Source organism: Aptenodytes patagonicus, chromosome 5, assembly GCF_965638725.1.
Source record: "Aptenodytes patagonicus chromosome 5, bAptPat1.pri.cur, whole genome shotgun sequence".
Lineage (NCBI taxonomy): Eukaryota > Metazoa > Chordata > Aves > Sphenisciformes > Spheniscidae > Aptenodytes > Aptenodytes patagonicus.
In genome coordinates, this window is record NC_134953.1 from 53,910,859 (window position 1) to 53,936,731 (window position 25,873).

At 37.7% G+C, this 25,873-nt stretch overlaps 2 protein-coding genes across 7 annotated transcripts; one reads left to right on the forward strand and one right to left on the reverse strand.

The window, feature by feature from the left end:
• The first annotated feature begins 35 nt into the window (after positions 1-35).
• Positions 36-12,625, forward strand: RO60 (Ro60, Y RNA binding protein). 3 transcript variants are annotated; one of them, XM_076339865.1, is made up of 10 exons: positions 36-125; positions 5,057-5,656; positions 6,168-6,388; positions 6,640-6,786; positions 8,240-8,377; positions 8,685-8,801; positions 9,533-9,646; positions 10,759-10,905; positions 12,189-12,267; positions 12,350-12,625. In XM_076339865.1, the coding sequence occupies exons 2-10, from the start codon at positions 5,077-5,079 to the stop codon at positions 12,469-12,471; spliced, it is 1,665 nt and encodes a 554-aa protein (XP_076195980.1). In that variant the 5' UTR covers positions 36-125; positions 5,057-5,076; the 3' UTR covers positions 12,472-12,625. The 3 variants fall into 3 exon arrangements, with proteins under 3 accessions (XP_076195980.1, XP_076195978.1, XP_076195979.1); XM_076339863.1 differs by having other exon boundaries at positions 12,189-12,419; XM_076339864.1 differs by lacking the exons at positions 12,189-12,267; positions 12,350-12,625 and having other exon boundaries at positions 9,533-9,639; positions 10,759-10,858.
• Positions 12,626-18,527: 5,902 nt separating this feature from the next.
• On the reverse strand, positions 18,528-24,023 carry GLRX2 (glutaredoxin 2). 4 transcript variants are annotated; one of them, XM_076339869.1, is made up of 4 exons: positions 23,780-24,023; positions 22,330-22,399; positions 20,671-20,847; positions 18,528-20,101 (listed from the first exon to the last, which is right to left on the reverse strand). In XM_076339869.1, exons 2-4 carry the CDS (start codon positions 22,390-22,392, stop codon positions 19,982-19,984), a joined length of 360 nt encoding a protein of 119 aa, XP_076195984.1. In that variant the 5' UTR covers positions 22,393-22,399; positions 23,780-24,023; the 3' UTR covers positions 18,528-19,981. The 4 variants fall into 4 exon arrangements, with proteins under 4 accessions (XP_076195984.1, XP_076195981.1, XP_076195983.1 ...); XM_076339866.1 differs by lacking the exon at positions 23,780-24,023 and adding an exon at positions 23,008-23,124; XM_076339868.1 differs by lacking the exon at positions 23,780-24,023 and adding an exon at positions 22,567-22,843.
• Between the last annotated feature and the right edge of the window lie 1,850 nt (positions 24,024-25,873).

The window sequence follows — 25,873 nt, forward strand, 5'->3', positions numbered from 1 at the left end:
CCTCATCGCCCGGCGGCCCGGCAGCCGCCGCAGCTCCCCGGGGCTGCGCCACTGCTCGGCGTCGGAGGCCGCGCTGGCCCGGGCAGGCCCTGCCCCGCGGCCCCTCCCAGACCGCGGCCTCGCAGGCAAGTCGCGCCTCCTGGGGGAGCACTGAGGGCGGGGGAGCGGGCTGGCCCGGGCCGGGTAGCCCGCGGCGCGGCGGGGGTGTCGGCTCCCCGTCTTGTATCAGCCCCGGCGGGGAGCGGGCGGCCTCTCCGGCAGGGTTGGCATGGATGTTGAAGGAGTCCGGAGAGGCCATCTCTGTCAATTGCCACCTCCTGCTTGGCTCCTGGGCGTTGGAAACCCCGTGAGGGGATTAAAGGGCGTGTCGTTTGGAGTTACTCGTCTGCTTCGCCGTTACTTGTGTTTATCGTCTTTATAGAAGCTGACAGCTAAACGCACAGGTTTTCGCGTATCGACTTTACATGCTTTTTCCTCGTAATTTTGTTCTATGTCAGCTAAGCTACCTTTTTCCTCCAGTCAACACATTTTTTTAAGCAAATAGACTTTTTAGCAAATTCAATAGTAGAATTTTTTGAGCAAGTACGTGGTTCATATAGTCTGGTATCTCCTGTACTGTCATAATACTGGTGATCATGCCATTTGTGATTTGGGAAACGTTCTCCTAGCATTGCTGTTTACGTAGAGATGCTTATTTTCTGAAGTATGAGGACTTATGTTGTTGTCAGAGCTCTGCTGTAGTGCTGGTGTATTTTGTTACAACCGTAGCTCAGTGTGATGGTTATAGTCTCTCTGCTCAATAAACTAGAAGATGTTCTTTATAATCTTCAGTTTAATGCTTATGCAACATTTTGAGAGCAGAGTGGGAGAATGCAGTTTCTTACAGAATGGAGTGTATATGGTTTTGAAGTTTTTGAAGACAAGTTGAAGTGTTGTCTTTAAAATGTCAATGCAATTTTTTCGTAAAAGATCTGACTTGGTCAAAGTTTAATTCCATATGTTTTCACTACAAAGTTTGATTCATCATTGTTAACATAGCAGTTAAATTTAAGAACTTCAGTTAGAACCTGTAGTTCTATTAAAGCTTTGTGCTTTTTGTATTTTTTTTTCATATGTACCTGAAACTTGTCCTGTAAGACGTTTTATTTCTTAGGAAAACTAGGGGTGAATTGTAAAAGTCATAGAAAATAACAGAGGTTAACTTTCAAAACTCAATCATGTTATGGTACAGCAACATAAAGATACTGACTTGCCAATCAAGTTGTAAGTGCTGTATAGGCTGTTTCAGACCAGTCAAAGCCATATTTTACTCATAGATTAATTTACATGGTGTTTGGAATATAAAAAAAATTCCCTTAGTGTTTTTTCTCTTCCATTAATAATGGTGAGCAACCATGAATTTTAGTTCAGCGATTTTCATTGTAAAGTATCTAGTCTGTGACTTTTAAGGCTTTTCACATTGCTGTTTGCATTCAAGTAGCTCAGAAACTGGAAATGCTTATGGAGCCAGAATGTCATTGATAAATCATCCATGAGTGTTTGAAATTCAAGTTCACTGCTGCAGCTGAGCAGATGAAGAGTAGGGTTATGGTAGAGCATACGTTAAGTACATATTTGCATTTATCCATCTGCGAGGGTGAAAGTTGTCTGTTGTACAGGTGTTAAAGGAGAAAATAAGCTTGAGGTCTGGGCAGAGGAGAGGGACTGGTTAGAGGGAGGAAATAGCGTTGGGAACTCGTGAGGCTGAAATACAAGTCAGGAGTAGAAATGGCAAACATGATTTAAATAGTTCAACACTGAGTAAGGGCTTCTCCAGTAGATCCTGGTGAAGTTTAAATTTGATACTTCGAGTGTGGCTGTTCAGTAGTGAAATTACTGGTTTGCATCAGCTATTGCAGATTTCAAGGGTAATTTTTAAAATACAAATTTATTTTGAAGAATTTACAATTCATATTAGGATCCAAAAGATTATGTTGGTTTGAAGCTCTTTTTAAATCCCTGAGGCAGCAATAAGCCATTTGAGATAAGTCTGTTTTGTATCCTAGATTGCTTATCAGAAGGCATTAATAACTTTAACGGTTTCAGAAGACTTGTTGTAGGCATTTTTAATGGGATAAGTACTGCAGGTAATTCATTCTGTTGTGAAATACTATCTTCCATCTGAGAAGATGACTTTGAGGGCTGAGTGAAAATGAAGCTTTACAAAAGGTGGAAATCGTAACAGCATCTGTTTTTGTAGCTCGTAGTATATTCCTAAGAAGGCAAATTAAAGAGCTAAGCTTCAGAAAAACTAGAAGTAGCTTCAGAAAAACTAGAAGTGTATGTACATTTGCAACTATCTTTTGAAATATGGATGTTTGTGTCAGAAGCCTACGAATGCTAGCACATACCTCTTTTCAGTGCTGTGAGTCCATACAAAAGCCTAGTCCATACAAAAGTAAACATAAAAATTATCCATTCTTAACGTGCCTAAGTTAGGTTTGTTATACGGTGTAATAGAGAAGTGCAGCAGGAGAATTTTTTTCTTTTTCTCTGATGGTCGGCTCTAAACTTCTTTAATACAATACGGTTAACATCACACTGCATATTCACATGTAACAATGAAGTAGTGAACTGTTTGCCTTTCAGGATGGTACCTTTGATGGAAATACTGATCTTGTGTTACAGTATTTTATAAATAAATCTAGATTTCAAACTAGATAAATATTATTATAATTTTAGAAATGTTATAATTATTTCATTTAGGTTTTGTTCCTGTTCTCAGGGTGGTGATGACAATGGTAGCTAATTTGTATTAGTGACTATAAAACTAAGAGCGTGAGGACAAGTGGGACTCTCCAAGTGAGAATTAAAATAAAATGGACATATCAGATGGAACCTGTGCAAATGGAAAAATGTAGGAAAAAACTTTAAAATAATCAAAGTACTGCTGGTATTTCTTAATATAATCAGCAAAGTGAGATCATAAATATTTTGTTTAACCAATGGCATGGTCCTTCCAGTTCAGTTTAAGTCTTGGTAATCCATAGGTGACTGAAAAGAGTTTTCCTATTAGTCTCGTTTTAATGTGGTAATATTTATTATAGCAGGGGTATGAAAGATGCAACAAGAAATTATTCTCAAGGTTTCATGTATATAGAGATCTCGTTACTCATGCATGATCCTTTATGCTTCCCATTCTTATTTTTGCTTCAAGATAATGGTGTTTTTCAGTATCTTTCTACGTACTATTTTTTTCTGATAAATAAACTAATGGATGCTGACTGTGATTTCAGGATTTTTTGTTTGAGTTTTGTATGTTTCTTACGAAACATTACCTACTGTTTAATGAAACTAGCTAATTGAAATGTATTGAAATAAAATGTATTTAGGCATTAAAATGTACTGATAAAGTATTCATGCATTGTGAATATCACGCTTGTTATTTTCAGTGTATTTGCATGCTTCAGATGTCAGTGAAAAAGTCGGCTCAACCATGATGTGTATTTAAATTGGTTTGGCAGGAAATATGGTTAGAATATTTAAGCACTAAGAAAAATGGCTGAGCACTGGTGCTCTGAATAGTACAATGAAAGATATTTCTTGGCTAGTTTTTAACTGAAACCTGCATTTTTAAACCAGGTATCAGCATATGGCTTCTATTTTTATGATTTTAGCAGCATATAGAATATAATGGGAGTGCTGATTATTATTTATTATTTAATTCTGGATGCAGACAGCACATCACTGCAGATAGGCAAGAATGGAGGAAGGGAACATTTCTAGTCACTTGCAGAAAAAGGAAGATTCCACGTCAAAAAGAAAGTAGGGAAGTTGTTTGTAAATCAGTGTGTTACTTGCCTAAACTGGGGGAAAAAAATCTTTTGTCTACATTAGTGACATTTATTTGTGCTAGCTTATCCTGGTAAATGAAGCAAAATGGCTTTTATCTTCAGTATCCAAACAAGCACGTCAAAAGAAGATATCTGCAATACTTAGAAATAGTTAAGTGGATTTCTTTGAAATGTCATTTGTGTGTGCTCAGACTTCAGTGTGTGTGTATTTTAAGATCCATATGCAGTTTGATGGAGTGGATTATTGGTGCTTTTTTTTTTTTAAATAGGACCTCTTGGTGTTATTTGGTGTTTTTATTGTTTGGTGAGAACTGAGAAAACTGAATTTATTGTTGTCATATTAATGTTTTGGAGATAGTGATGGTGATAAATTTTCTTCCTCTTACCCTGCTGATTTCATTTCACCTGCATTTATTTCATTTCAAGTGTTATGGCTTGAGTTTTACCATGCTAGATGTTCTCCAAGTAGGAGCAGTGTTGTTGCCTACAAATATTACAGCTGAACTCTCTTGCAACTCAAGAGTGTATAAAGACCTGAAAGATTGTGAATTTTTGTGCTGTTTTTTGCTTCTTAACCTCAAATGTAAAGCAGTACAGAATTTGTTATGTCTGTGTGTTTTCTTGGATCTCATTTGAAACAGCAGACTATTTGAGCCTGTAATAAAGATAGTTTTTTTTCTTGAGCTACTGTCAGTTGTTAAAAAGCTGTTGTCTAAGCCTCACTGAAACCCACCATATTTAAACTCTCCCAAAGTCTTCTGACTAAACAGTTTTTCAGTATTTTAGTTCTTTATTTTAGCATCATGTTTCTTCAGTTGGTCAGTATTACCAATTCTTCAGCAAAATAGAGTAGGGCAAGATCTGAGTTTTGAGCAATTTAGTATGCAATTCAAAAATCTACCTAAGAAAGTGGTGTAATATATTGGTGGCAAAAGGGCATAATACTAGCTGTGTTTTCTGTGTGCCATTACCGGGGTTAAGTAGTTTCTAAGTTGCTTTTAAGGTAATAAATTTGTCACCGTTTTAACTCAGGGATTTTTTTGTTTCTTTTCCCCTAACTGATATGTATTACTGCACATCTAGAGTATACTCTTATTAAATTTATGAAGGAAAAATTACAAGTGTGTAGATATGATACATTTACTTTGCTAAGAATTGATAAAAGAGTAGAGTCATGAGGTTTTCACAATAGTTCTTAATAAACTTTGTTATTGTTACAACAGACCTCTTGGAAGTGTAAACGATGGAGGACGAGGAAAACCAAGTGCAACTCCTAAATGAAAAGCAGGTGCCGAACTCTGAAAGTGGTTATGTGTGGCATGTCACTGATATGAATCGACTGCAACGTTTCTTGTGTTTTGGTTCAGAAGCTGGTACTTATTATATCAAGGAGCAGAAGCTGGGCTTTGAAAATGCAGAAGCTTTAACAAGACTGATTGAAGAGGGTAGAGGTTGTGAAGTTGTTCAAGAAATAAAGACATTTAGTCAAGAAGGCAGAGCAGCAAAACAGGAGCCCCTGCTTTTTGCTCTTGCAATTTGCTCACAGTGTTCTGATGCAAAAACGAAACAAGCGGCGTTCAAAGCTGTTCCTGAGGTGTGTTGCATACCAACACATCTCTTTACTTTCATCCAATTTAAAAAAGATCTGAAGGAGGGCATGAAATGTGGCATGTGGGGCCGTGCACTGAGGAAAGCTGTTGCAGATTGGTACAATGGAAAGAATGGCATGGCTGTTGCTTTAGCAGTTACAAAATATAAACAAAGAAGTGGCTGGTCTCATAAAGATCTTCTGAGGTTGTCCCACCTAAAACCTGCCAGTGAAGGTAATAAATTTTTATTTACCTGAACATACTGTGTTTTAAACCTTTTATATTTACTGTGGAACTATTTTGGAAACCCAAGTACCATTGTAGACTGATTTCTTAGTGATGGTATCCTGTAAATCGCACCTTAAAAACGTGAGTGGTCATATCAGAAGTTGACCTGTTTATCTTCAAGGTAAACAGAGTTTGTTCCTTCTTTTTCTTCCTTATGTCAGGAGAAGACAAAATAATACGATTCCCTCAATTTGATCCTATTTGCTTACAAATGATGAATTAAACCTTTTTCGTTATTTGGGAAGATCTGTTGGTTTCAAATATGTTAGGCTCCTTACTTCTAAGGGAGAATACTACAGTAATTAAAACTACTGCTCTAAGTTGTCTGTGGCTGACCTTTTTTATAGCTGGTTGGCAGGTCTGAGAATGAAACTTGCTAACTCATTTGCTTGCTAGAATGATAAATGCCAGTATAAAGACGGTAATCCTGCTTGGAAAATACTTTTCTTTTCAATAGGAATTGCTGTAGTCACTAAATATATTACCAAAGGGTGGAAAGATGTCCAAGAGGCTTATAAAGACAAAGCAATTTCTGCTGAGACTGAAAAACTCTTAAAGTATCTGGAGGCTGTGGAGAAAGTAAAACGCACAAAAGATGAATTGGAAGTTACTCATTTAATAGAGGAATATGGTCTAGTTAGAGAGCATCTCCTGACAAACCATCTGAAATCTAAAGAGGTAGGTAAACTTCATTAGCTTTGTATTCTCTTTAGAGTAACACTTTTCAGAGTCTTAAGTCTAGATTTCCATAAAAAATAGCCCTTATGCTGTTTTTCAAGTTATTTACCCAAGTAGCTAATTTAGAACAATGAAGATCTTCATATAACTTGTATGTTTATTTTAAAATACGCTTATTTAATGTACAGATGTCAGTTCTTGTGGCTTGGGGATCTCATCTTTTTTTTTCCCTTCTCTTTCTTTGATCATAGGTTTGGAAGGCATTGCTGAAGGAGATGTCCATTTCTGTATTGTTGAGAAATTTAGGAAAACTGACAGCAAATTCGGTGCTTGAACCACGAGGTTCAGAAGTGGCGATAGTATGTGAAAGACTGAGAAATGAGAAACTGCTAAAAAAGGTAAGAACTTTTTCATAATCAGTGCCACCTTTGTGGTTTTTAATCTCTTCCTAAACTGTATTTCTTCAGGCAACCTCTTTACAAAATAAAAGCGATGTTCTTTGGAGGAAATGTGTAGTTTTTTCTTTTAAAAAAGCTGCAGTGGAATACCTGCACCTTTATTTTAAAACTTGTATTTATAATTTCTCATTTGATTCCTCCCCCCCCCCTCTATTTCTGAAACTTTTCTACAAATTAAGTATACTGACAGCTAGGATATTTTCTTAAATGAGGGTTGTGGCAAGCTTTGCCTGTTGGGTTCATCCATTGCTTCTGAGTCTTGTAATTTAGAATCAGCAATACAAGCTTAGAAATTGAGTGGAAGTCACTTGTGTAGGATCCTAGGAAGTGAATTAAGAAATTAGCATAGCAGCTGAGAGGAAAAAGAAGACTGAACAAGGAGACTTTCTCCTTTCAGATTGCTTTACTATCCATCAGAGGTAAGAAAATGAGGGGGAAAAGAGGGTTCCCCAAAGGAAGAACAAAATTTTCAGGAATGTAATGGGAGATAGAGAAGACAAGTGGCTTTTTCTAATAGTTTTGTGAGTTGGGGAGATTATAATTAGGACATCTAACTTCTTCAAGACCATAGCTGCATTGAGAAGAACAACAGTAGGTCTTTTTTTTCCCATCCCACTGCTCTTCCCTTTCTGTTTTCTTCTTTAATCATACATAGTTACTGAGGCACTGGAGAAGGGAGAGCAAAGATGGTGGCACAAAACCTTGATGGAAGAAAGACACTGGACAGGCATTCAGATTTGCTAAGGTTTGCTGCTGGTAGTGATTAATGACTGAAACTCCCCTTGAGGAAAAAGATAACAAGATATTGATAAATCAGTAAAGCAAAGATATGGTTTAGAATACTTAGCATGCGGCAGCCACTGATTTGGTTTATGTAGGGAAAGCAAAAAAAGAAGAAAATGTTTGGACTGTCGTCTTACAGTAAGAGGAAAATGAAGGCTGTATTCTGAAAATAGTTTCTTTGTCCAGTTTTACTGTATCTGATACAAAACTAGTTTTAAGTATGTTCCTTTCCTATCTCAACTCGTTTCCCCTCAGCAGGACAGGGACTTTCTCTTACTGTAAGCCTGTGATAGAAAATAGCACTAAACAATCATAGATAGAGCTGTGAAATTTCACCAAAATTCTGGTGATGGCATAAGACAACATTTGGAATTCACTGGAGGATTCTAGAAAGGGAGTGAGATCCATTACCAGTAACTGACAAGTATCAGTTCATACAACAGCTGTGTAAAGACTGCATGAACTCTTCAAATTTTAAGAAATTTAAAGTAACAATATACTAAAACAGAGATTTTTGTAGTAGGATCTTAGTCTTAGTTTTAGTTTGTTACTTTTTTTTTTAAGGAGTTCAGATTTTCAAAAACTTACTGTTGATTTCTTTTGCCTGTAGGGTAGAATACATCCGTTCCACATTTTGGTTGCATTAGAAACCTATAAAGCTGGACATGGAAGCAGAGGGAAGCTTTGGTGGCGTCCTGATGAAGACATTTTAGAAGCTTTAGATGCCTCGTTTTACAAAACTTTCAAGGTAATATAGTTCTTCAGTTGTTAAGCTTTTTAAGAACTCTCTGTTTCCTGAAAGCTTATAAAATGATCAAGAAAAGTTTGTTAGGTGGATGACAATTTTGAAACTTTATAACAAAAACCTTAGGAATTGGGATTTTATTAAACAAAGAATCAAAACTTCATCGTATATTCAGCTTTTGGCAACATTATTGTTCAACAGAAAGAATAAAAAAAAGCCCCACTTCTAGGGTTGAAAGCAGAAGAAGGAAGAAGAAATTAACATATTAATTATGTGTACCTATTTTCTTTGTTTTCTTTTTACCTTTTAGACAGTTGAACCAACAGGAAAACGCTTCTTACTTGCAGTTGATGTCAGTGCATCAATGACACAAAAAGTTTTGGGCAGCGTGCTCAATGCTAGCACAGTTGCAGCAGCAATGTGTATGGTGAGCAATTAAACTTCTTTTCTTTATAACTATTTGCAGCTTGAGCTGCTCTTTTGATACAAAGGTGCTCTAAAGCTGGTTAGAAATCGGAAAGAAACGTACTTGCAGTATTTTTTGGGTACAGAAGATGTGACTTTGTGCTTCAGTGGTAGACCAGATGCTTAAAGCTACTGGCAACCAAATTCAGAAAGGTCAATTTGAAGAAGTTGGTTTCCAGTATAAATCAAAGTGGTCAAGGCTGCTTTTTCACTTACCTTAGCTGAAAATACATTTTTAGTTTTTTTCAGAAGCATTCGTAGAATAATACAGACTGGATTAAGAAATTTTGGGATAATTCTTGTGTACATTTGTATTACAATCAGTTTCCTCAATTTGATATTCTGAAGCTTCTTGTCTATTTATATTATGGAGGAGTCAAACTTTTGTTGTTGTTTAAAAATGTTTAGTGTTTTATGTCACTAACATAAGTTAGGGGAGAGAAGAAATATGGAAGTATCTTTAGTTACAGTAATTAGAGCAATTCTTTGGCTCTGATTTTTGCAATGATTATTTGCAGTAATATTACAGAATATTTAAAGTGTAGAGTGAAGTGTTAGTGCATATGGGGAGTCATGGTGACTTAAATACAGAAGGATATGTCATGTTGTGTGTTTGGTAGGAAATGCCTTGATTCAGACATTAAAAATTCTGTATAATATAACCAAATTATTTTTTGTCTTCCTTTTTCTCAGGTTGTAGCACGTACTGAGAAGGATTCCCATATTGTTGCCTTTTCACATGAAATGGTCCCTTGCCCAGTGACAGCTGATATGACATTACCTCAAGTATTAGTGAAAATGTATGAAGTATGTAAAAAAAAAAAAAAAACAACCACCCAACAAAAAACCAAACAAAACCCAAAAAAACCCCCCAAAATTAGGAAATAGCTGTTGCTAATGTCAGAGTGTAGAAGTCTCAGCAGTTACATTGTATTTTCTTTGTAATCAATTCTAGGACTGTATTTAGTCTGTATCTGTATAGTAGAACACTGGATTTTTTTTTTCTCCCTTTTATTTGAAGTCCAGCAAATGTCATTATTTCAACTGGTGGATATTAAACATTGCAATTTAGAATGGCAGTGTTAGGTCACAATGAGTTAGTTTGAAAACAATATTTAAAAAATCAAATTAAAAAACCCTGGACAAAACTGAAATTAAATGAGTAAGTGAACTGTTGTTTAACTGTCGTGGTTTAACCCCAGTCGGCAACCGAGCACCACACAGCCGCTCGCTCACCCTCCCCTGCCCTGGTGGGATGGGGAGAGAATCAGAAGAGCAAAAGTAAGAAAACTCACGTGTTGAGATAAGAACAGTTTATTAATTGAAATAATAATAGCAACAATAATAATAAATTGTAATGGAAAGTAAAACAATGAGAGAGAGAGAGGAACAAAGGAAGGAAAAAACAAAGCAAAACAAACAAAAAAATCCCCAACAACAAGAGGTGATGCAACTGCTCACCACCTGCCGACCGATGCCCAGCCAGTCCCTGAGCAGCACTCCCCCCCCCACCCCGGCCAGCCTTCCCCCAGCTTATATACTGAGCATGATGTCACATGGTATGGAATATCCCTTTGGCCAGTTTGGGTCAGCTGTCCTGGCTGTGCCCCCTCCCAGCTTCTTGTGCACCTCCTCTCTGGCAGTGTATGGGAAGCTGAAAAGTCCTTGACTTAGTATAAACACTGCTTAGCAACAACTAAAACATCAGTGTGTTATCACATTATTCTCATGCTAAATCTAAACCACAGCACTGTACCAGCTACTAGGAAGAAAATTAACTCTATCCCAGCCAAAACCAGGACATTAACAAAGAAGCCTCTGTGTGTGATAAAACATGAAGCTTACATAAGAAGTAGTTTTTCTGTGTTTTACTAATTTCTGTATTAATGTGTTCCACGTATTTTTTTTTTCCTTTTAAGATTCCAATGGGTACCACTGATTGTTCCCTTCCAATGATATGGGCTCAAAAAACTCAGACAGCTGCTGATGTCTTCATTGTATTTACCGATAACGAGACCTTTGCTGGAAATACTCATCCTGCAACAGCTCTTAGAGAGTACAGGGAGGTAAATATGCCTCTGACTGTTTATAATTGATGAATACAGTACAAAGTAAATACCAGTTCTAAAAATGTTTTAGAGACTGAACTAGTTGTGGCTTTTTCCAGTAAATAATTATATATTGTTAAAAACTGATATATTCTGCAGTTAGGCAGAATTAGTGCACATATTGCACTAGTTGCGCCTATTTAAAACCACTGAATTGCTAAAAGGATTTGTAATTATCCTACCCTGCTCCATGTACTGCAATATCAATGAAAATTTGTTTGGTATTCAGGGAATATGTGCATTTCTGCATTCTATATATAATTTATTAAGTTTTTTATAGTTCTTACAGAATGAAATTTGGCTCATAGAATTAAATTTAACTTTGATGTCTGCATTAGATACCACAAAGTTTAAATGAAGTAATGAAGATAAGCCTGTAGGGAAGGTGTCAATAGGTGATAGTATCTCGTGAAGAAAGCTCATTGTATTTTAAGGGGGCTACTCTAAGCTGTGCAGCTTCATAATTTCAAAATAGAACTAAGAAAAATACCTTCTCCAAGCACATTGCTATTAGAAACTCTTACTTAATCAGCAAGAAATCTTTTATGCTTTAAAGGAACTATTTTTTAAACTACAAAAAATACTCTTTGGCAAGCATGTATGTATGGACATTAATCTTCATATCGTGTCCACCCAGTTGAAATTAATACCAAAAATCTTTAACTTGCCCACTGTGTTTTAGTTTTCTTAGTTGAGATTAGCTCCCATTCCTAAATTTGTTCCTTAAACAAAGAGTTCCTGTACTCTGGCCTTCATGCCACTTGCTTTGCTTTACCTTACAGGTTACTAACCTGCAAATTCAGCTAATTTAGCAGAATTGTCCAGGCCACAGTTGTTGTATTTGTTCAGCCAACATTGGAAATCCTTGCCTTAGACAAAACCACACTCTTTGACTCCTATTAGATGATTTGGTAATTATTATTGAAAGTTTTCTCTCAGAATGAACTGTAGAATAGCAAATGCAATGTTTGCATTTGAAATAATCCATAAATCTTAGTATTGCAGGAAAGTTGTGCTAATGTACCTCATTGTAATTATTTCCATTTATTTAAATATATCTACTGCAGGTTAAGTACAATGTTAACAGGCAGTCTGCAATTCTGGTTATGGCATATCTAGTTTCTATCAGTATGCCTGTTCAGACAGTGGTTTATGCAAGCAACATAGCAAGATTTGGCCCTCTGCCATGTTTAAGTTACTGTATATGCGTGTTCTGATTTTTTTTTTTGTCCTTCCTCTAGAAAATGGGTATTCCTGCTAAATTGATTGTTTGTGGAATGACCTCAAATGGTTTTACAATCGCAGATCCAGACGACAGAGGCATGTTGGATATATGTGGCTTTGATACAGGAGCTTTGGATGTTATTCGAAACTTCACTTTGGATTTGATTTAATTTTCTAGGCATCTGCTCTTCCCAGTGGGTCCATTGCTGGCAACAGACTTCACCCTGGGAACTCCCAGCCAAATATACTTTATTAGAATATGGCACATTATATACATATCAGAATGTTACCTTTTTGTGAAGGGAAAACAAGAAAAGCAGATGAGAAATCTCTTTTCTCTTTTTTCCTGTTGCACACAATTTGAAATAACAGTGGGAAGTTTGCTAAAAGTAGCTACAGGGTTACACAATAAATAATTTAATTTCATTTATAATAGATTATAAATACTGAGAGATTTTTAATTTCCCCCCCCCCCCCCGTTGCTGTGGAATGCTTGTTTGCAAGAATAAATTGATGAATTACTCTTAGGATGGGGCAGGAAGAAAAGTGGGGTTGGTATTTTTAATAATGTCAGTTTAACAGCAACTTCGTTGAGAGGGATTTTTCTTTGGGCTTTTTTTTAATCTTTCTATTTTAAACAAATTACTGAGGTTCAGCAGTTTCCATTGTTACGCTTCAAATCTACAAAAGAAGTATTTTCTGGCACGTATGAGACCATGTGACTGTGATGCAGTATAAAAGCTACCCAGTGAAATTTTATACTGATAAAACTGAAAGTGGAAGAGCTCACGCTAATCTTTTTTCTACCTAGATTATCATTTGGGTTTTCAGGAGTAAAGTGTAATTCTCTTTAGATAAATTGAGGGGCAGTTTCTGTACAATGCAGTTTCAGAAGCACTATTTTAGAATTAATACGCTTTACAGGAGGTTCTAAAAACTGTTTCTAGTAGAAAAAGACCTTGGAAATGGCTGGGAAGCCACATTCAGTCCATGTTACAACTTCAGGAAGCATCAGCACACTTTCAGTGAGGAAGATCAACAAGTGCATGTGTCTTGGCCTGCTTTTGAAAGCTGAGTGCTAACAACCGGAAACAAAAAGCTACATTTTCTTCAAAAGAATGTATTCAATGATACAGAAACAATCTTCCTAACAGGAGAGCATTTCATCTTTTAAAAATCTTTTTGTAGATTAACGTTACTTCTGATTTCGTAAATTAATTCAAGCTAACATTTTTCAAAACTACCTCCAGTTTATAGTGACCAATTCTTAAAAAAATTTATGAACTGTACAGTTGCCTCCTTCATGTTCTCAAAATCTTGTTTAGGAAGAGATAGAAACTGGATTTCTTTTTTTTTTTTTTGTCTGATTGTAAGAGTGTGAGTAAATAAGGAGAAAGCTAGTGAATTTCATCACTTTGGAACAGGAATTGATAGCAATTCATGTGTATATGTATTTAATTCTGTGTGGTTGGTTTTATGTATGTGTGTATAGGGGGGAAGTTAAAAGATTTCCACAATCTTAGAAGATGAGAAAGGTTTTTTAGTGATGCTTTTACAACTTCCCCTAAGACTTTTGTATGTCAACCTCTTTTATGCTAATTCTGGCTGTTTTAAACAGTGAATTTGATGTTAATTTGAAAATAATTATGATTTATAAAAACAACCCAGTTGTGGTAAATGACATGTAAGACCATATTTTTCTGCCTAAACCCCAAGCTTTTAAACGTAAAATTCAAGTTCATATTATACTTTTGATACTTGTAACACTTTTCATTATGCCTCGTACATCTTGATTATAAATTCAAAGTTTGCTTTCTGTAGGATGGATATCTCTTTTGGTGCTAAAATGTGAGGTTACATGTTACTGAAGGAATTCTGCTAACATACTTATACTCTACCTTAATAAATCAGAACAGCGAGGGAAGCCTTTTCTGACATTAAAACCATGGCTTAAAGAACTGATGGTGGGAATGTTACCTTTCAGTGGACATGAATGTAGTTACTTCTGAATTATCACTGCTCTTACGATACAGCTCTGATAGAATGCTTGAAGAATACAGGACTGCCACCAGCTTGTCAGGTGACATCTAGAAAAAACAAGTGTTCCTACAAAAGCTGAGACATAGCACTTTGAGTTTGAAAAAGAAAATTAGCCATTTCTTATGAAAAATCTCTTACCACTTTTAGTCTCCTTTCTAAATAAACACCATGAATATGGGGAGTAAACTCATTTGCTCAATACATGTTAATAATTATTTCAAGTAAATGCACTGATGTTTTGGGGTTGTTTTTGGTAGTAATGTGTTTTAAATTACACAGTAGTCAAACATCTGATTAGGTGTTTCCTTCTAAGCTAGAGATGTTGAAAATAACTGATAGCTAAGTATCTTTTGCAAGTACTTTTTCTTATTTGGAGTAGTATTTGTGAAGTAATAGGCAATATTTTGGACTAAATATAAAATGAAAACTTAAACAGGTATTTCAAGTAACTTTGTGCAGTTAATTGCATAAATTTACTGCAAGTAAAAGATTAGACTAGTTACTAACAGATTGAACGGTTATAGTAGTGTTGCATCTTTGAAAGCAGTCCAGTTTAAAATACAATTCCTTGAATTAGAGTGTAAGTGAAGATGAACTTTTCAGTAGAACTTAGAGAAAATGTAGCTCCCTGTATCTATTGACACTGGATAGCTATGCACTGTGTTAAAGATAGTCATCCCTGCTGGAGTACGTAATATGCTCCCAATATTTACCATATCTCTGTACTAAAAAATCTTGTTAGAATATTCTAAGTGGTTTGGTTATCCGATGTAAAACTAGCACCAGTGAGATCATGTTGTCATCTGCTCCTCCTTTAAGATTTTCAGAGAGGGGAAACTGAAGTAAATGCTGACAGCTGAAACTTTATAGTGTGTTGACCTTTGTTTCTACCGTTTTCGGTCTGGTTTTGTTATGATCTTGCAGTAAGAGGCATAGAAGAATGATGCTGCATATTCCTTTTCCATAGACTGGATCTTTTTTATCTGCCCATATACTGAGTTTTAGGGGACAGCATGACTCATTTGCCATAACATAAATTTGTCCTGATTTTAGTCTTTAGATACTGAACTGATAATTTCCAAAATGATATCTGGACATGTAAAGAGGCAATAATTACTGTAATGTTTTAAAAAAAATAAATGAGCGAGCTAAGACAAAGTTATTAAGCATTAGTTCAGTATACAATAAATAACTTTCACCAAACCCTTTCACCAAAGAGGAGACTGACTCTTTCAAGTTAATAGTGTTGTTTGTATTGGAGGAACACTGACTAACAAAACAAAAATGGGGCTGTAATTGTGCACTGCAGTTTACCAGTAAAAATTGAACAGGGACAAGTTTAAAGATAGTTAATTTTATTCAAAACATTAATTAAAAAAAAAAAGTCTAAATGCAGAGTGCAACTGTAGACCGGGTGAATGCAGGTTTCCCAATATCTAACAGAATTAATAGGCTTTCAGTTTGACTGCCACTTCACTGTGACCCCCTTAACAATTCTTAAGTATTAGACTATTACGTCTAAGACTATAACGTTCAGGCACTTTAGCTTTAAGAAAGAAGAAAAGGATGTAATGGTTGGGAGCACAGCAGAGGTAAAACATTCTTCTGTAATGAAGGGCTGTAGCGAATGAACATCAGAGGTCAGGTTTCTTCATGGAAGGGATACAATCAAGAATGTGGAGAGGGCAGAAGGCACTCGATTTCTTAAAAATCATGCAATGCATACATCAGCATTGTGTAATAAATTGAATAAACACGGTACTAATTTTGCCAAGAAATAGAATTTCATGTCGGGAATTTTAGACCTGTAGCAAGGAGGAGGAGAGTTTGGGATGCTTGTAGAATTAGATTACAGGCAAAATACGGGGTCTTTACCTACAATCCTATGTGTTTAAAAAAGAGAAATCTAAAAGCAGGTATAGATCTGAAGTCAGCAGGGCCAGTCTAAGTGCCCACTATGTGAGGGCCACTAATAACTGACCCTAAAATATCTTGCTGCTTAAAACTACTGTTAAACCTGTTTGTTAAACATGAGTCATTAGGGAGGTTGTGTTGTTCTTTTTCATTGTTGTTTAATTGGGGCCCATAAATGGGTATGGCTTTAAAAGGCTATTGAACGAAGTAGATATTCTTGGCATAAAAAATACACCAGCAATTTTGGAAATGTATTTTAATAATGGTTCTGTCTGTAAAAACACTAGGAAAGTATTTTTTCCATTGCAAAATGCTGTGCTGCTTAATCACAGCCATAACTCATAGCCACCGTACCAGAAGCATTAGTATTGGTTCCATTGGCTCCATTTATTTTGTTTCTCATCTTACCTTTTTGCTTTGCCCTTCCTTCTCTGTGTTAATGTTGGCTTTTTCCTCCTTTCCCATCTCCTTGTCACCTCAGGCCTATACTTGAATCTCTTTTCCCATAGAAGCTCTCATCCATTCCTTTTTTTGCCCCTGTTCTTCTGCCTTTTTGCTGTCATTGAGCGTGCTAGCTTAGCTAAATAACTTACACCAGAACTGATGTCATAGTATTTATCTTAATTTTAAAAAACTGGATCAATTTTTTCCTTCCTTTGATTATATAAATCTCTTATAAAGCATTTAATTTGCTGTATCTATCAGATTTTTGGTAAAACTTTGTGTAAAGATCAGTGACAAAAGTATACTTTACAAAAATCCAACATCTGCCTGTGAATGGCTTTATTTTTATAAAGTAACTGCTTAAAATTGGCTTTTCAAATTTAAAGCTTTTTCTAGAATTAGTTCTGCAGGTTGGAGCCTTCCATTCTGTTAAATATTACCAAGCTGCTGTTATATGCAGAGTTAGGGAAACATTTAAATGAATATTCTGGATAAATGGGCAGCTTCTTTGCAGTATTGATTAGAGAAAATCTTCAAAGAATAGGATGTAGAAGTAAACCTAAGCAAAGAATCATTTGTCTTGCTTGTGCTTTTAATCTTTTTTTTTTTTTAAGCATTTCATCAGTTTATAGGTTTATTTTGCTATTTGCAGTGGTTCACAGTGGACAAATATGCTGTAAGCAAGCTGTTTTAATGACTTTATTGCTGGAATGGTAGAGATTTCCTCTTACTGTGATACAGTCTAGTGTACAACATTGCTGAGTAAGAGTTACGGGGGGAAAGGTAAAACACTAGGACAGTGTATTATGTATGTGCTGCTCTGAGCTAAGATTTAAGATCAGCTAATTTCAGCAGAAAGTATGGTGTCTTTAAATATGTGTGCTTACATTTGGATTTATAATTTTGATACTGTAAAGCTTGGTTTCTTTAGGTATTTCTGCATTCTGAATTTAAGTTTAAATATATATATATTTGCATATATGTATGTGGTATGTTGAGAACTTTTACAAATGCTTCATTAACAAATAATGAATATAAATAGCTGTTTTCCCAATGTTACCAGCTTCTTAGAGTTAAGCACAACTAGTTACAAATAAAAGGTCTTTTCTATTCCATTCTCCTATAAAAGTGCAGTTCTACTCTTTAAAAATAATTCTGTATAAAGAAGCAACAGATGGGCACATTCACAGCTCTGTCTGCTTAGTTAAGTAACTTGATGTTTGTTTCCAGCTTCTCACGCTTCTTAGGAGCGTGGTATTTAAGCTGGATGAGCAGATATGTCTTAAGTGTAAGTACAGAATCTTTCAGTGGATAATTTTTAACATTCAGATCCCAGGGCAAGCATTATTGTAAGATAAACAGCTTTGTCCGGAGACAATGCTAGGCAAAAAATATGGAAATTTTTAATGACTATTTTTGAGTCCCTTTTTTTTCTAGAGTAGAACCACACTTTTAACTGCCATATCATGTTTAAATAACTTAAACATAACATGGCTTTGTGCCATCCAGTAATGAAGGCACTATCTTGCTGCTACTTTCTATGAAATGATACAAAATTAATGAGAAACTATTTGGATGGGGAGCCTTAATATGGGTAAAAAGAAACATAATTAACCCTTTGAGTGCCTTAAGACACACCTTCTTTAATAAATGGGCACTCACTTGGATCTGCAGGCATACAGCATGTTTTCTCAGTTGGAATAGAATATTGCCTTAAGTGACAATGCCCTGGGCATTCTGAAACTTAAAACTCAAAGGGTTATTTTAGACTACTGTTTTGGGACTTTTTTTTTTTTTCACAGGGAACAAAATGAAAAGGTCTTTGAAAAAATCCTTTGCATACTATTATTTTTACATGATGGATTTACCAGCTTTCAGGTGCAAAATTATTGTTAAACTTCTGAGAAAACACAACTGGCCGAAGAATTCAACACAGAGAAAAATACTTGGTTACCACTGTATGTGCAAAATAAATTGCTTTATTAAGTATAAATTTAGGGAGAGATGCACATTTGTGTGTGTTTACTTTGAGTGTGTCCTTGTAAACAAAATTTTAATAAGGCAGTGATGAAACTAGCAAAATACAGTAAACAGCAATGATAAAAATATAACAAGGTCAGTGTGTTTAAATAGCTCATTACATGTTAAAGATGCACAGTGCAGGCAACTGTATACTAAAGACTTTCTACAATGATGCAGTTTAAACTTATTTCAAACCCGCATCACTAAAATGAAGCTGTCAAATTTACATGATACTCTTACAGTTCTAGTTATCTGGAGTCGAAGATTAATGTGACACTTTTTTCCCTTGAGGGGAAAAAAGTAGTTTAGGTGCATGCAGTGCTGAAAGCAACAGAAATAACAGGAGTCTTATTCACAAGAAGTGAGTAAAAATTGATTGACTAATGTTTTTATTCTAAACTGTGCATCTTTAGTAGTGTGATGGTCCCTTTTGCTCAAGAATGGGATATAATTTTCTACTCACATATGAACTTTCTTGAAATAACCAAGAGTCTTGGCATTGCCTGGTCTGGCTTTGGATGTACATTGTACTGAAACTATTGAATTTTAGACATTTCTTTTAGACATTTAACTGCAAGTTAAAATTGCTAGTAAACTGCATTCTGACTGTAGAATTTAAGTACTAAATAAACTCTATGCATATTAGACCCATTTTACTTGGTCTTAAGTTTCATAATAGTGTTGGATTGATCATAACGTAGTTTGTAGCTGCACAGTTTAGTGACAGGGAGCTGTCTGGCTCCCCTAGAAGGATATTCCTGAATGTGACACTGTATAGACTGATACTTCATAGTGTAGAGTAAAGATGAAAGCAATTACCTACCCTCTAAAGCTGCAAGAATCTTTATTCCCATACAATTTGGTAGCTAGGTGATCAGACACTGACATGTAAGAGAGGCAGACATGCATACAGCAATATCACTACAAACTTGTTTTGCTTCATACTTTCTTCATGATTACAGCTTGACATTCAGAGAAGAATTAAATTTAAAGGAACCATTAAATTAAACTGACCATTTATTTTAACTGTCGGAACAAAGCTAGCAAGCTTTGCAGCAAAAAACCCCACAGGATTCTTCTTGTACAGTCTATACTTCTCCAAAGCATAGTATCAGAATGTAATAGCAATAAAATGACATCACTATCTCACACTTAGAGCCCCAAGAGTTACATAATGTTTTTAATCACCGTTTTGGTTGTGGTAGAGCTGAGGCAAGGTCACCAAGTAATTTGCCAAGTCCATAAACTCCATGTCAGAGAATGATCTACAATTCAGAAATCCATGGCTTGAAGTTGTTGAGTCCAGCTGATGCAGTGTATCTTTGCGATCTTCTAACTTGTCTGAAACTGTGTTTATACAAAGGAAGACTAAACTAAGCTAGATGGCTGTTCAGGATTTTCTTTTCAGCTGACATTGATGAACTAATGGAAGCAGTTTGCCTTCCTCATGAAGCCTTTGAGTATCTGTCGCACCTCCAAGAAAAGTCCCATTGACAAACACTCTTGGGACCTATCAAGAAAATGAAAATTGCGTTAGTTACTTCTTGGAAAAAAGATAAAAAACTAAGCAAGCCCACGTGGACTGTAGTATACACACAATAGTTATGTTCTCACTTATGCATATACAATATTGCTGTACGGTTCATATGTTTCCATAATATTTACAGAAATGGGAAGCTGTTCATGTGCCCCTCAAAAGTGGGATAAAGTCACTGTATGGGAGGTTGTAATAAATTAAAATAATTGAGTCAAGTGAGACTATATAAAATTAAGAAATTACAAGATAAGTGTTAAACACAATGGATTAAATATACCTACACAGATGAAAACTGACTTTGATACTTCAATTATCTAAGTGGCAGTATGGAAGAGATCACCTCAGAGGGATAGCCAGAGGGTCTCAAGAGGAAAAGACAGTACAGAACCCTTCTGCAGTACTTTGTCTTATAATTTAGGAGCTTGTATCCCAAGTTTATTTATCTCAAAAAAAATGAAGAATTTGGTATGGTCATAACCCATGAGGAACGTGTGTAGTCTATGTTCTTACTTTACTTGTTACATGTAAGAAAATATACTTACTGTTCTGCCACCAGTCATCTGTTCAAGAATGTCTTGGAACCGACTTCCATTTGTATTCACGTCCAGTTCTACAGCTGTATAATTTACATTCATACCCTCAAAAAGTTTTTTTGCCATTTTGCAGTAGAAGCATGTTGTTTTAGAGAAAATCACCACACAGTTGCCTGAAATAATCTCCTATATGTTCAAAAGAATGTTCAAGTCAGCGTGCTTTGTTTTTAAGTCAGTGTATTTTAACAGTATCGAACAGTCATGAAAACAAATACAGAAGTTAAAAATCTGCTATTATGGTAACAAATACAGTAAAATTACTCTCTGTAAAGGCTTTCTGAGCTATTTTTAACAGGGACAACTGAGGAGTTCCCAGCCATGCTACAGCGATGGCTGGCTAATTCTGAAGAATCTTCCAAAAACACTGTAGTTTATTTTCAGTTGTTTAAGGTAAAGTGAAAAGCTAGTTTAGCTTCTAAATCTTCCCTACTTCTAGTCTAGAGGCAGAAGAATCTTAAGGCGAAGAATGAACTACTTTTTTTTAAAAACAAGGAGCAGAACAGTGACTTCTATCAAGGCATCTGTCAAGAAGGTATCACCTGTATGGTGGGTGCAAAACATATCCACCCTACATTTGTTTTGAAGACCTCTGTGGTGGCCTAGCACCTCCTTTAGGGATACAACCCATACTTTCACATCAGAAAAAAAATTGCTTCCTACCTGACTTCCAAGAAAGTCAGACTCTCGACCTGAAAAAGTGCAGTTGCACTTGGCCAGATCCCAAAGAACATCTGTGCACAAGTGCAGTAGGCAGTGAGGCGCAACTTCAGCAGTTTGCAGAACTACATGGGAGATAAAGTGACTTCTCCTGCTCCACTTAAGCTTTTCAGTAAAAAGCTCTATTCTTTGAGTAGAATGCCTGGAATCAGTTAAAACTTAGCGGTATCTAACTTTCAGGAACGCTATGATCTTCTTGTGGGAGCAGAGAAATAGAAGAGAGTTGGCATTAACGATCTCTACCAGAAGCACAGCTAGCACCTATGAAGCTGTGTATGACCTGCACTTGACTCCAAAACTGAGCAGAATGATTATGGAGCATGTGGTGTGACTGCCATGCAATGGTGCCAACCCTGAACCCTCTTTTGCTCTGCAGTCACAGACCTCCTCCAGTCTGCCAAATAAGCTGCCTCTCCTTGAATTATTTAGTACAGCTTTCCCTGCTTGTAAGGCAAACAGGATGTGCCGGTGGCAAGCAGAGTGACAAAAACGGTTCCGAGTGGGAGAAAGAAATACCCCTATTACTTTACTGTAAATTCAAGGTGATTTCAGGCTGTCACTTGGTATCAGTAAACTTACTTTAAAAACCAACTTACTCTTTAAATATTTACTTTACTTGATATCAGTCGTTTTACAAAGTTTAATCCCCAGAAATGATAGTACTGAATTTGAGTAAAGGTCTGAAAAAATGTAAAACGGACGCAGCCTAGGAAGATCAGTTTCCAGGGCTGTGGGTAAACAATGCTGCCAGTATTACTTACTAAACATAGGAATCAGGTTCAACATGCAGAACTATTTACAGAATTTCTTTGTGTAAATCAGAAGAGCTTTTAAGTAATTATGGATTTTAGAAATGTTGAAAATAAGTAAGAATTCAATAAATAATGTTACCTGTATTTGATTCACAGCAGCATCATTAGACAATCCTACAGAAGTAGGCAGACTATTCCCCATTCTAAAACTAAAAAGAAATTAGATATTTGAGCTTTCAAACAAATGACACATTTTATAGTTCACAAATTAAAGGTTAGCTTCATACTGTTTTGTTTAAATATTTAATGCAATTTCTCCATTACACGTAAGCTTACTTCAGCCGCTATACCTACAGTCATACTAGTTCTTACATGCCTGCAGGAAGATGAAGAGAGATGGATGTTGCAGACTAGAATAATAACCAAAACGGCTGCCTTTACGAAAGAAATACTTTTCCCCAATGATAATACAGATACAAGTGTCTAATCTGACACCGGGCTGTATTAAACGCCACAACCCGACTCCAACAGAAGGCACCACGCTCGTTTTCATTAAAGGAGCGGGTCCCGCAGGCGTGCTGCTCCGAGGCCTGCACGTCCCGATGCCAGCCGGGCCCCAGCCCCGGCACCTGCCGCTCCGCTCCCCGGAGGGCCGCCCCTCCGAGGACGTGCGTTCAAAGGGCACGAAGGCAGAAAGCAGGCCCCGCCCCCTCGGCCTCGACCCAGGCCCAAGGTCCCGGCGCCGGCGGAGAGCTCGAGCTCCCGCCCCCGCCCCGCGCTGAGGGGCGCCGCCGCGGCCCCGCACCGACCGACCCACCCGCGCTGCAGCTCCGCCGCCGCCCGGCGCAGCGCCCTCTGCAGGGCCATGGCCGCCAAGAGGAAGCGGCTGCGCTTCTCCGCAGTCCTCACGGCGGTCCGTCCCCGCTCGCAGGCCCCCACACCGCCTCCCGGCGGAGCCTGGGGCTGCCCCCCGCGCTGCCGGTGTCCTGAGGCGCCGTGTGCCGGGCAGCACCGCCCCGCCAGGGGGCGGCGGGTCCCTCAGGTGGGGGCCCTGCTAACGGCGGCGTCGGAGGTGAAGGCGGCACGGGGCGGGCTGCCGGGGGGAAAGGAGCGCCTCCAGAGCGGGGAAGAGGGCGGTGCGGCGGCGGGGGCAGCTCCCGGAGGCGGTGGTACGGGGCGAGCGGCACCCACCCTGCGGGGGGCAGGGGCGCCTGGCATCCGCGGCGGGGCGGTGTTACCAGTTAGGATACAGGGCGACAGATTATTTTTCTGAGGGAAAAGCCTTTCTGGAATTGCGATGTAGGGGTAGTAAAGACGCTCCGAAGCGCTCCTGTCAGCGGGATGGCGGTTAGGAGAGGGGATAGAGGCGGGGTGGCTTTCCTGGAGGCCCCGGAGAGACTTCGGGTGCGGGAGGGGGTGGTAGTGGTTGTGGTCGTCTCCTGCCTCTTGTGGCTGACTCCCAGGTGCTAAGGTTTCGGCTTTGTCAAATGTAAAACTAATATTAAATCTTCTCTGTCAGTATTTCTGTTGCCTGGTTTTCTTTACGTTTCTTTCCTGCGTCGCAGTTATTCAAATAGTCAGAGACTTACCCGTGAAACAGAAGCGTTCCCAGACAACAAATAAGGTGCTGAAGGATAATGAACTCGTCCTGGTATCTGAGAAGTTATGCTTGCGGTGTGTTTCACTAATCCTGTAATACGTGGAATGTTTTTAGGGACTCCTGGAAAATTCATTTTCTCTTCCTGAAGTATTAACGAATCTGGAGGTTTTACTTTACGTGGTGGTGTTGGGTTTTTTCTTTCCTCGGGCTACCTAGTAAGAGCTGTTTGGCAATATTCGCCTGCTTCACCCCCACATACCTTGCTGTGGAGCCTGGATCACTGGTCAGATACGGACGTCCTTGGCCGAGCGTACCTATTGCATATCCTCTGAGTCTCCCCGCTGGGATCTACACAAGAATTTCAGTACTGCAGAAACTTCTCTGCCCTTCTCTTTGTTGGGAGGATAAGTTTTGCCGAGTTGTGCTCTGGATCACTGTTCAGTACTCAGGCCTATGTTTTAAAAAATAGTGCAAGGAAATCAACTGATGTGTACCGTTTTGGTTTTGCTCACTTATATATAAAAATGAATGCTGTGTATTCAGACACGGTATAGCTTGCTCCTGCATTATAAGACTTGAACAATTTTTCTTAATGTTATCTATCTTAATGAGCTTACCTATGATGTAAAATTGTCAAACTTCTGTTGCAACTTAATTTTTATTTCACGTAAAACGTCGGTGTAACCTGCTGGACTACAGCTCTGTTAAACTAGTGATAAGATGCAATTGAAACATTGTACCTATGTGATATACTTTCTTTTTACTAAATGGTAACATGCTTTCTCATTTCAGGTAATGTTCTAGCCTAATCTCCTGTGATAAAGGTATCTAATGCCGTGTGAAAATAGCTTTGCCGACATTTCTTATCAAAACCTGATTTAGTGATAAAAATAATGATTGATAATCTCACTATGACCCCCAAAGCAAACTGTGGGAACCATTTTGTAAACTCCCATTTAAAACTCCTAATGAAGGCATCCTCGAACGAAAAAGTAAACCAGAGCTACAACGTTTTCTTGAAACATGAAAATAAATTTCTTTGCAGCCGTGTGTTGCAGCTGATTATGTACTGCATCACTCGCTGCTTACTGAGCAACAGGCTGCAGCGTAACTGGAATGAATGGCTTTTTTGTGTGTCGTTGTAACATAATGACTTTGTATCTTGCTGAAGGAAGTATTGTTTGTAGTCTGGCAGATGTATGGGATGTGTTTCTTCAGAGGTAACGCCGGTTTAGGTGATGCAGTGGGGTTTTCGGATGAGACGTAGAAACGGGACTTGGCCCACCAGAAGCATTTTGAGTTTCATTCCAATTTTTCATGAGCTGTAGCTCCAGTAATCATTCCAAATCCAGACTGAAAAATTATATTCTGTTTACTCCTGATGGTTTTGTCTCCTAAGTACATAAATGTTACTCTATACCAGTTGAAAAATAAATATTGGAAGTAACTGGTATAATTCAGCATGTTACTAGGTGGTTTGGTATATTTGTGTATTGGACTATTTTGATACCATATGTGAAATCTTATAAATATACTTGCGATATTCAGCACGCTGTGCAAATGGTGATATCGCCAACGGTGATATCGCCAACATCTTGGAACAGGAAGTCATATACGCTGTTGGCTTTTAGTCTGTTTTGTCAGTCTTGGTACGTGCTACTTACAGGAATAAAAATGATGTAATTTTGCCTGTTGCAGATTTAAAATGGGATAATGTTTTCTGCCAATGTTGAAAAGCGTTAAGAAAATTCTGAGCATCGAAGATTAGAATAGGCCATCACGAGGGCTTTCTTCCAGGCCTAAAATCCCAGAGCTGGTATTCCCCGGGGGATACCAGCCTGTCGGGTTCAGCTGTGAGGTACTACTTCCAGTTTTTGTATGCCTGAGCAGAAGAAACGAACCTGGAACCCTGAGAGAGCAAACCCACGCCTGGCGGAGGGAGGCCTCCGCCAGCTGCAGCTGTTGCATTGCTCCGGTGAGCAGATGGTGTCAGAGGAGCTCTGTGGAATCCCGAGCTCTGCAGGGTAAAGTGATATTTGCTCGGTGTTGGTACTATTTTTTTCTTCTTCAGATGCAGAGGCAG

Coding starts and splice junctions, on each gene's coding strand:
- RO60 (XM_076339865.1), top strand. CDS start 5,077: ATGGAGGACGAGGAAAACCAAGTGCAACTCCTAAATGAAAAGCAGGTG. Junction 6,389..6,639: donor ACCATCTGAAATCTAAAGAG/GTAGGTAAACTT, acceptor CTTTGATCATAG/GTTTGGAAGGCATTGCTGAA. Junction 9,647..10,758: donor TATTAGTGAAAATGTATGAA/GTATGTAAAAAA, acceptor TTTCCTTTTAAG/ATTCCAATGGGTACCACTGA.
- GLRX2 (XM_076339866.1), bottom strand. CDS start 23,057: ATGGCCCTGCAGAGGGCGCTGCGCCGGGCGGCGGCGGAGCTGCAGCGC. Junction 20,848..22,329: donor CTGCTGTGAATCAAATACAG/GTAACATTATTT, acceptor TTGAACATATAG/GAGATTATTTCAGGCAACTG. Junction 20,102..20,670: donor AGATGACTGGTGGCAGAACA/GTAAGTATATTT, acceptor TTTTCTTGATAG/GTCCCAAGAGTGTTTGTCAA.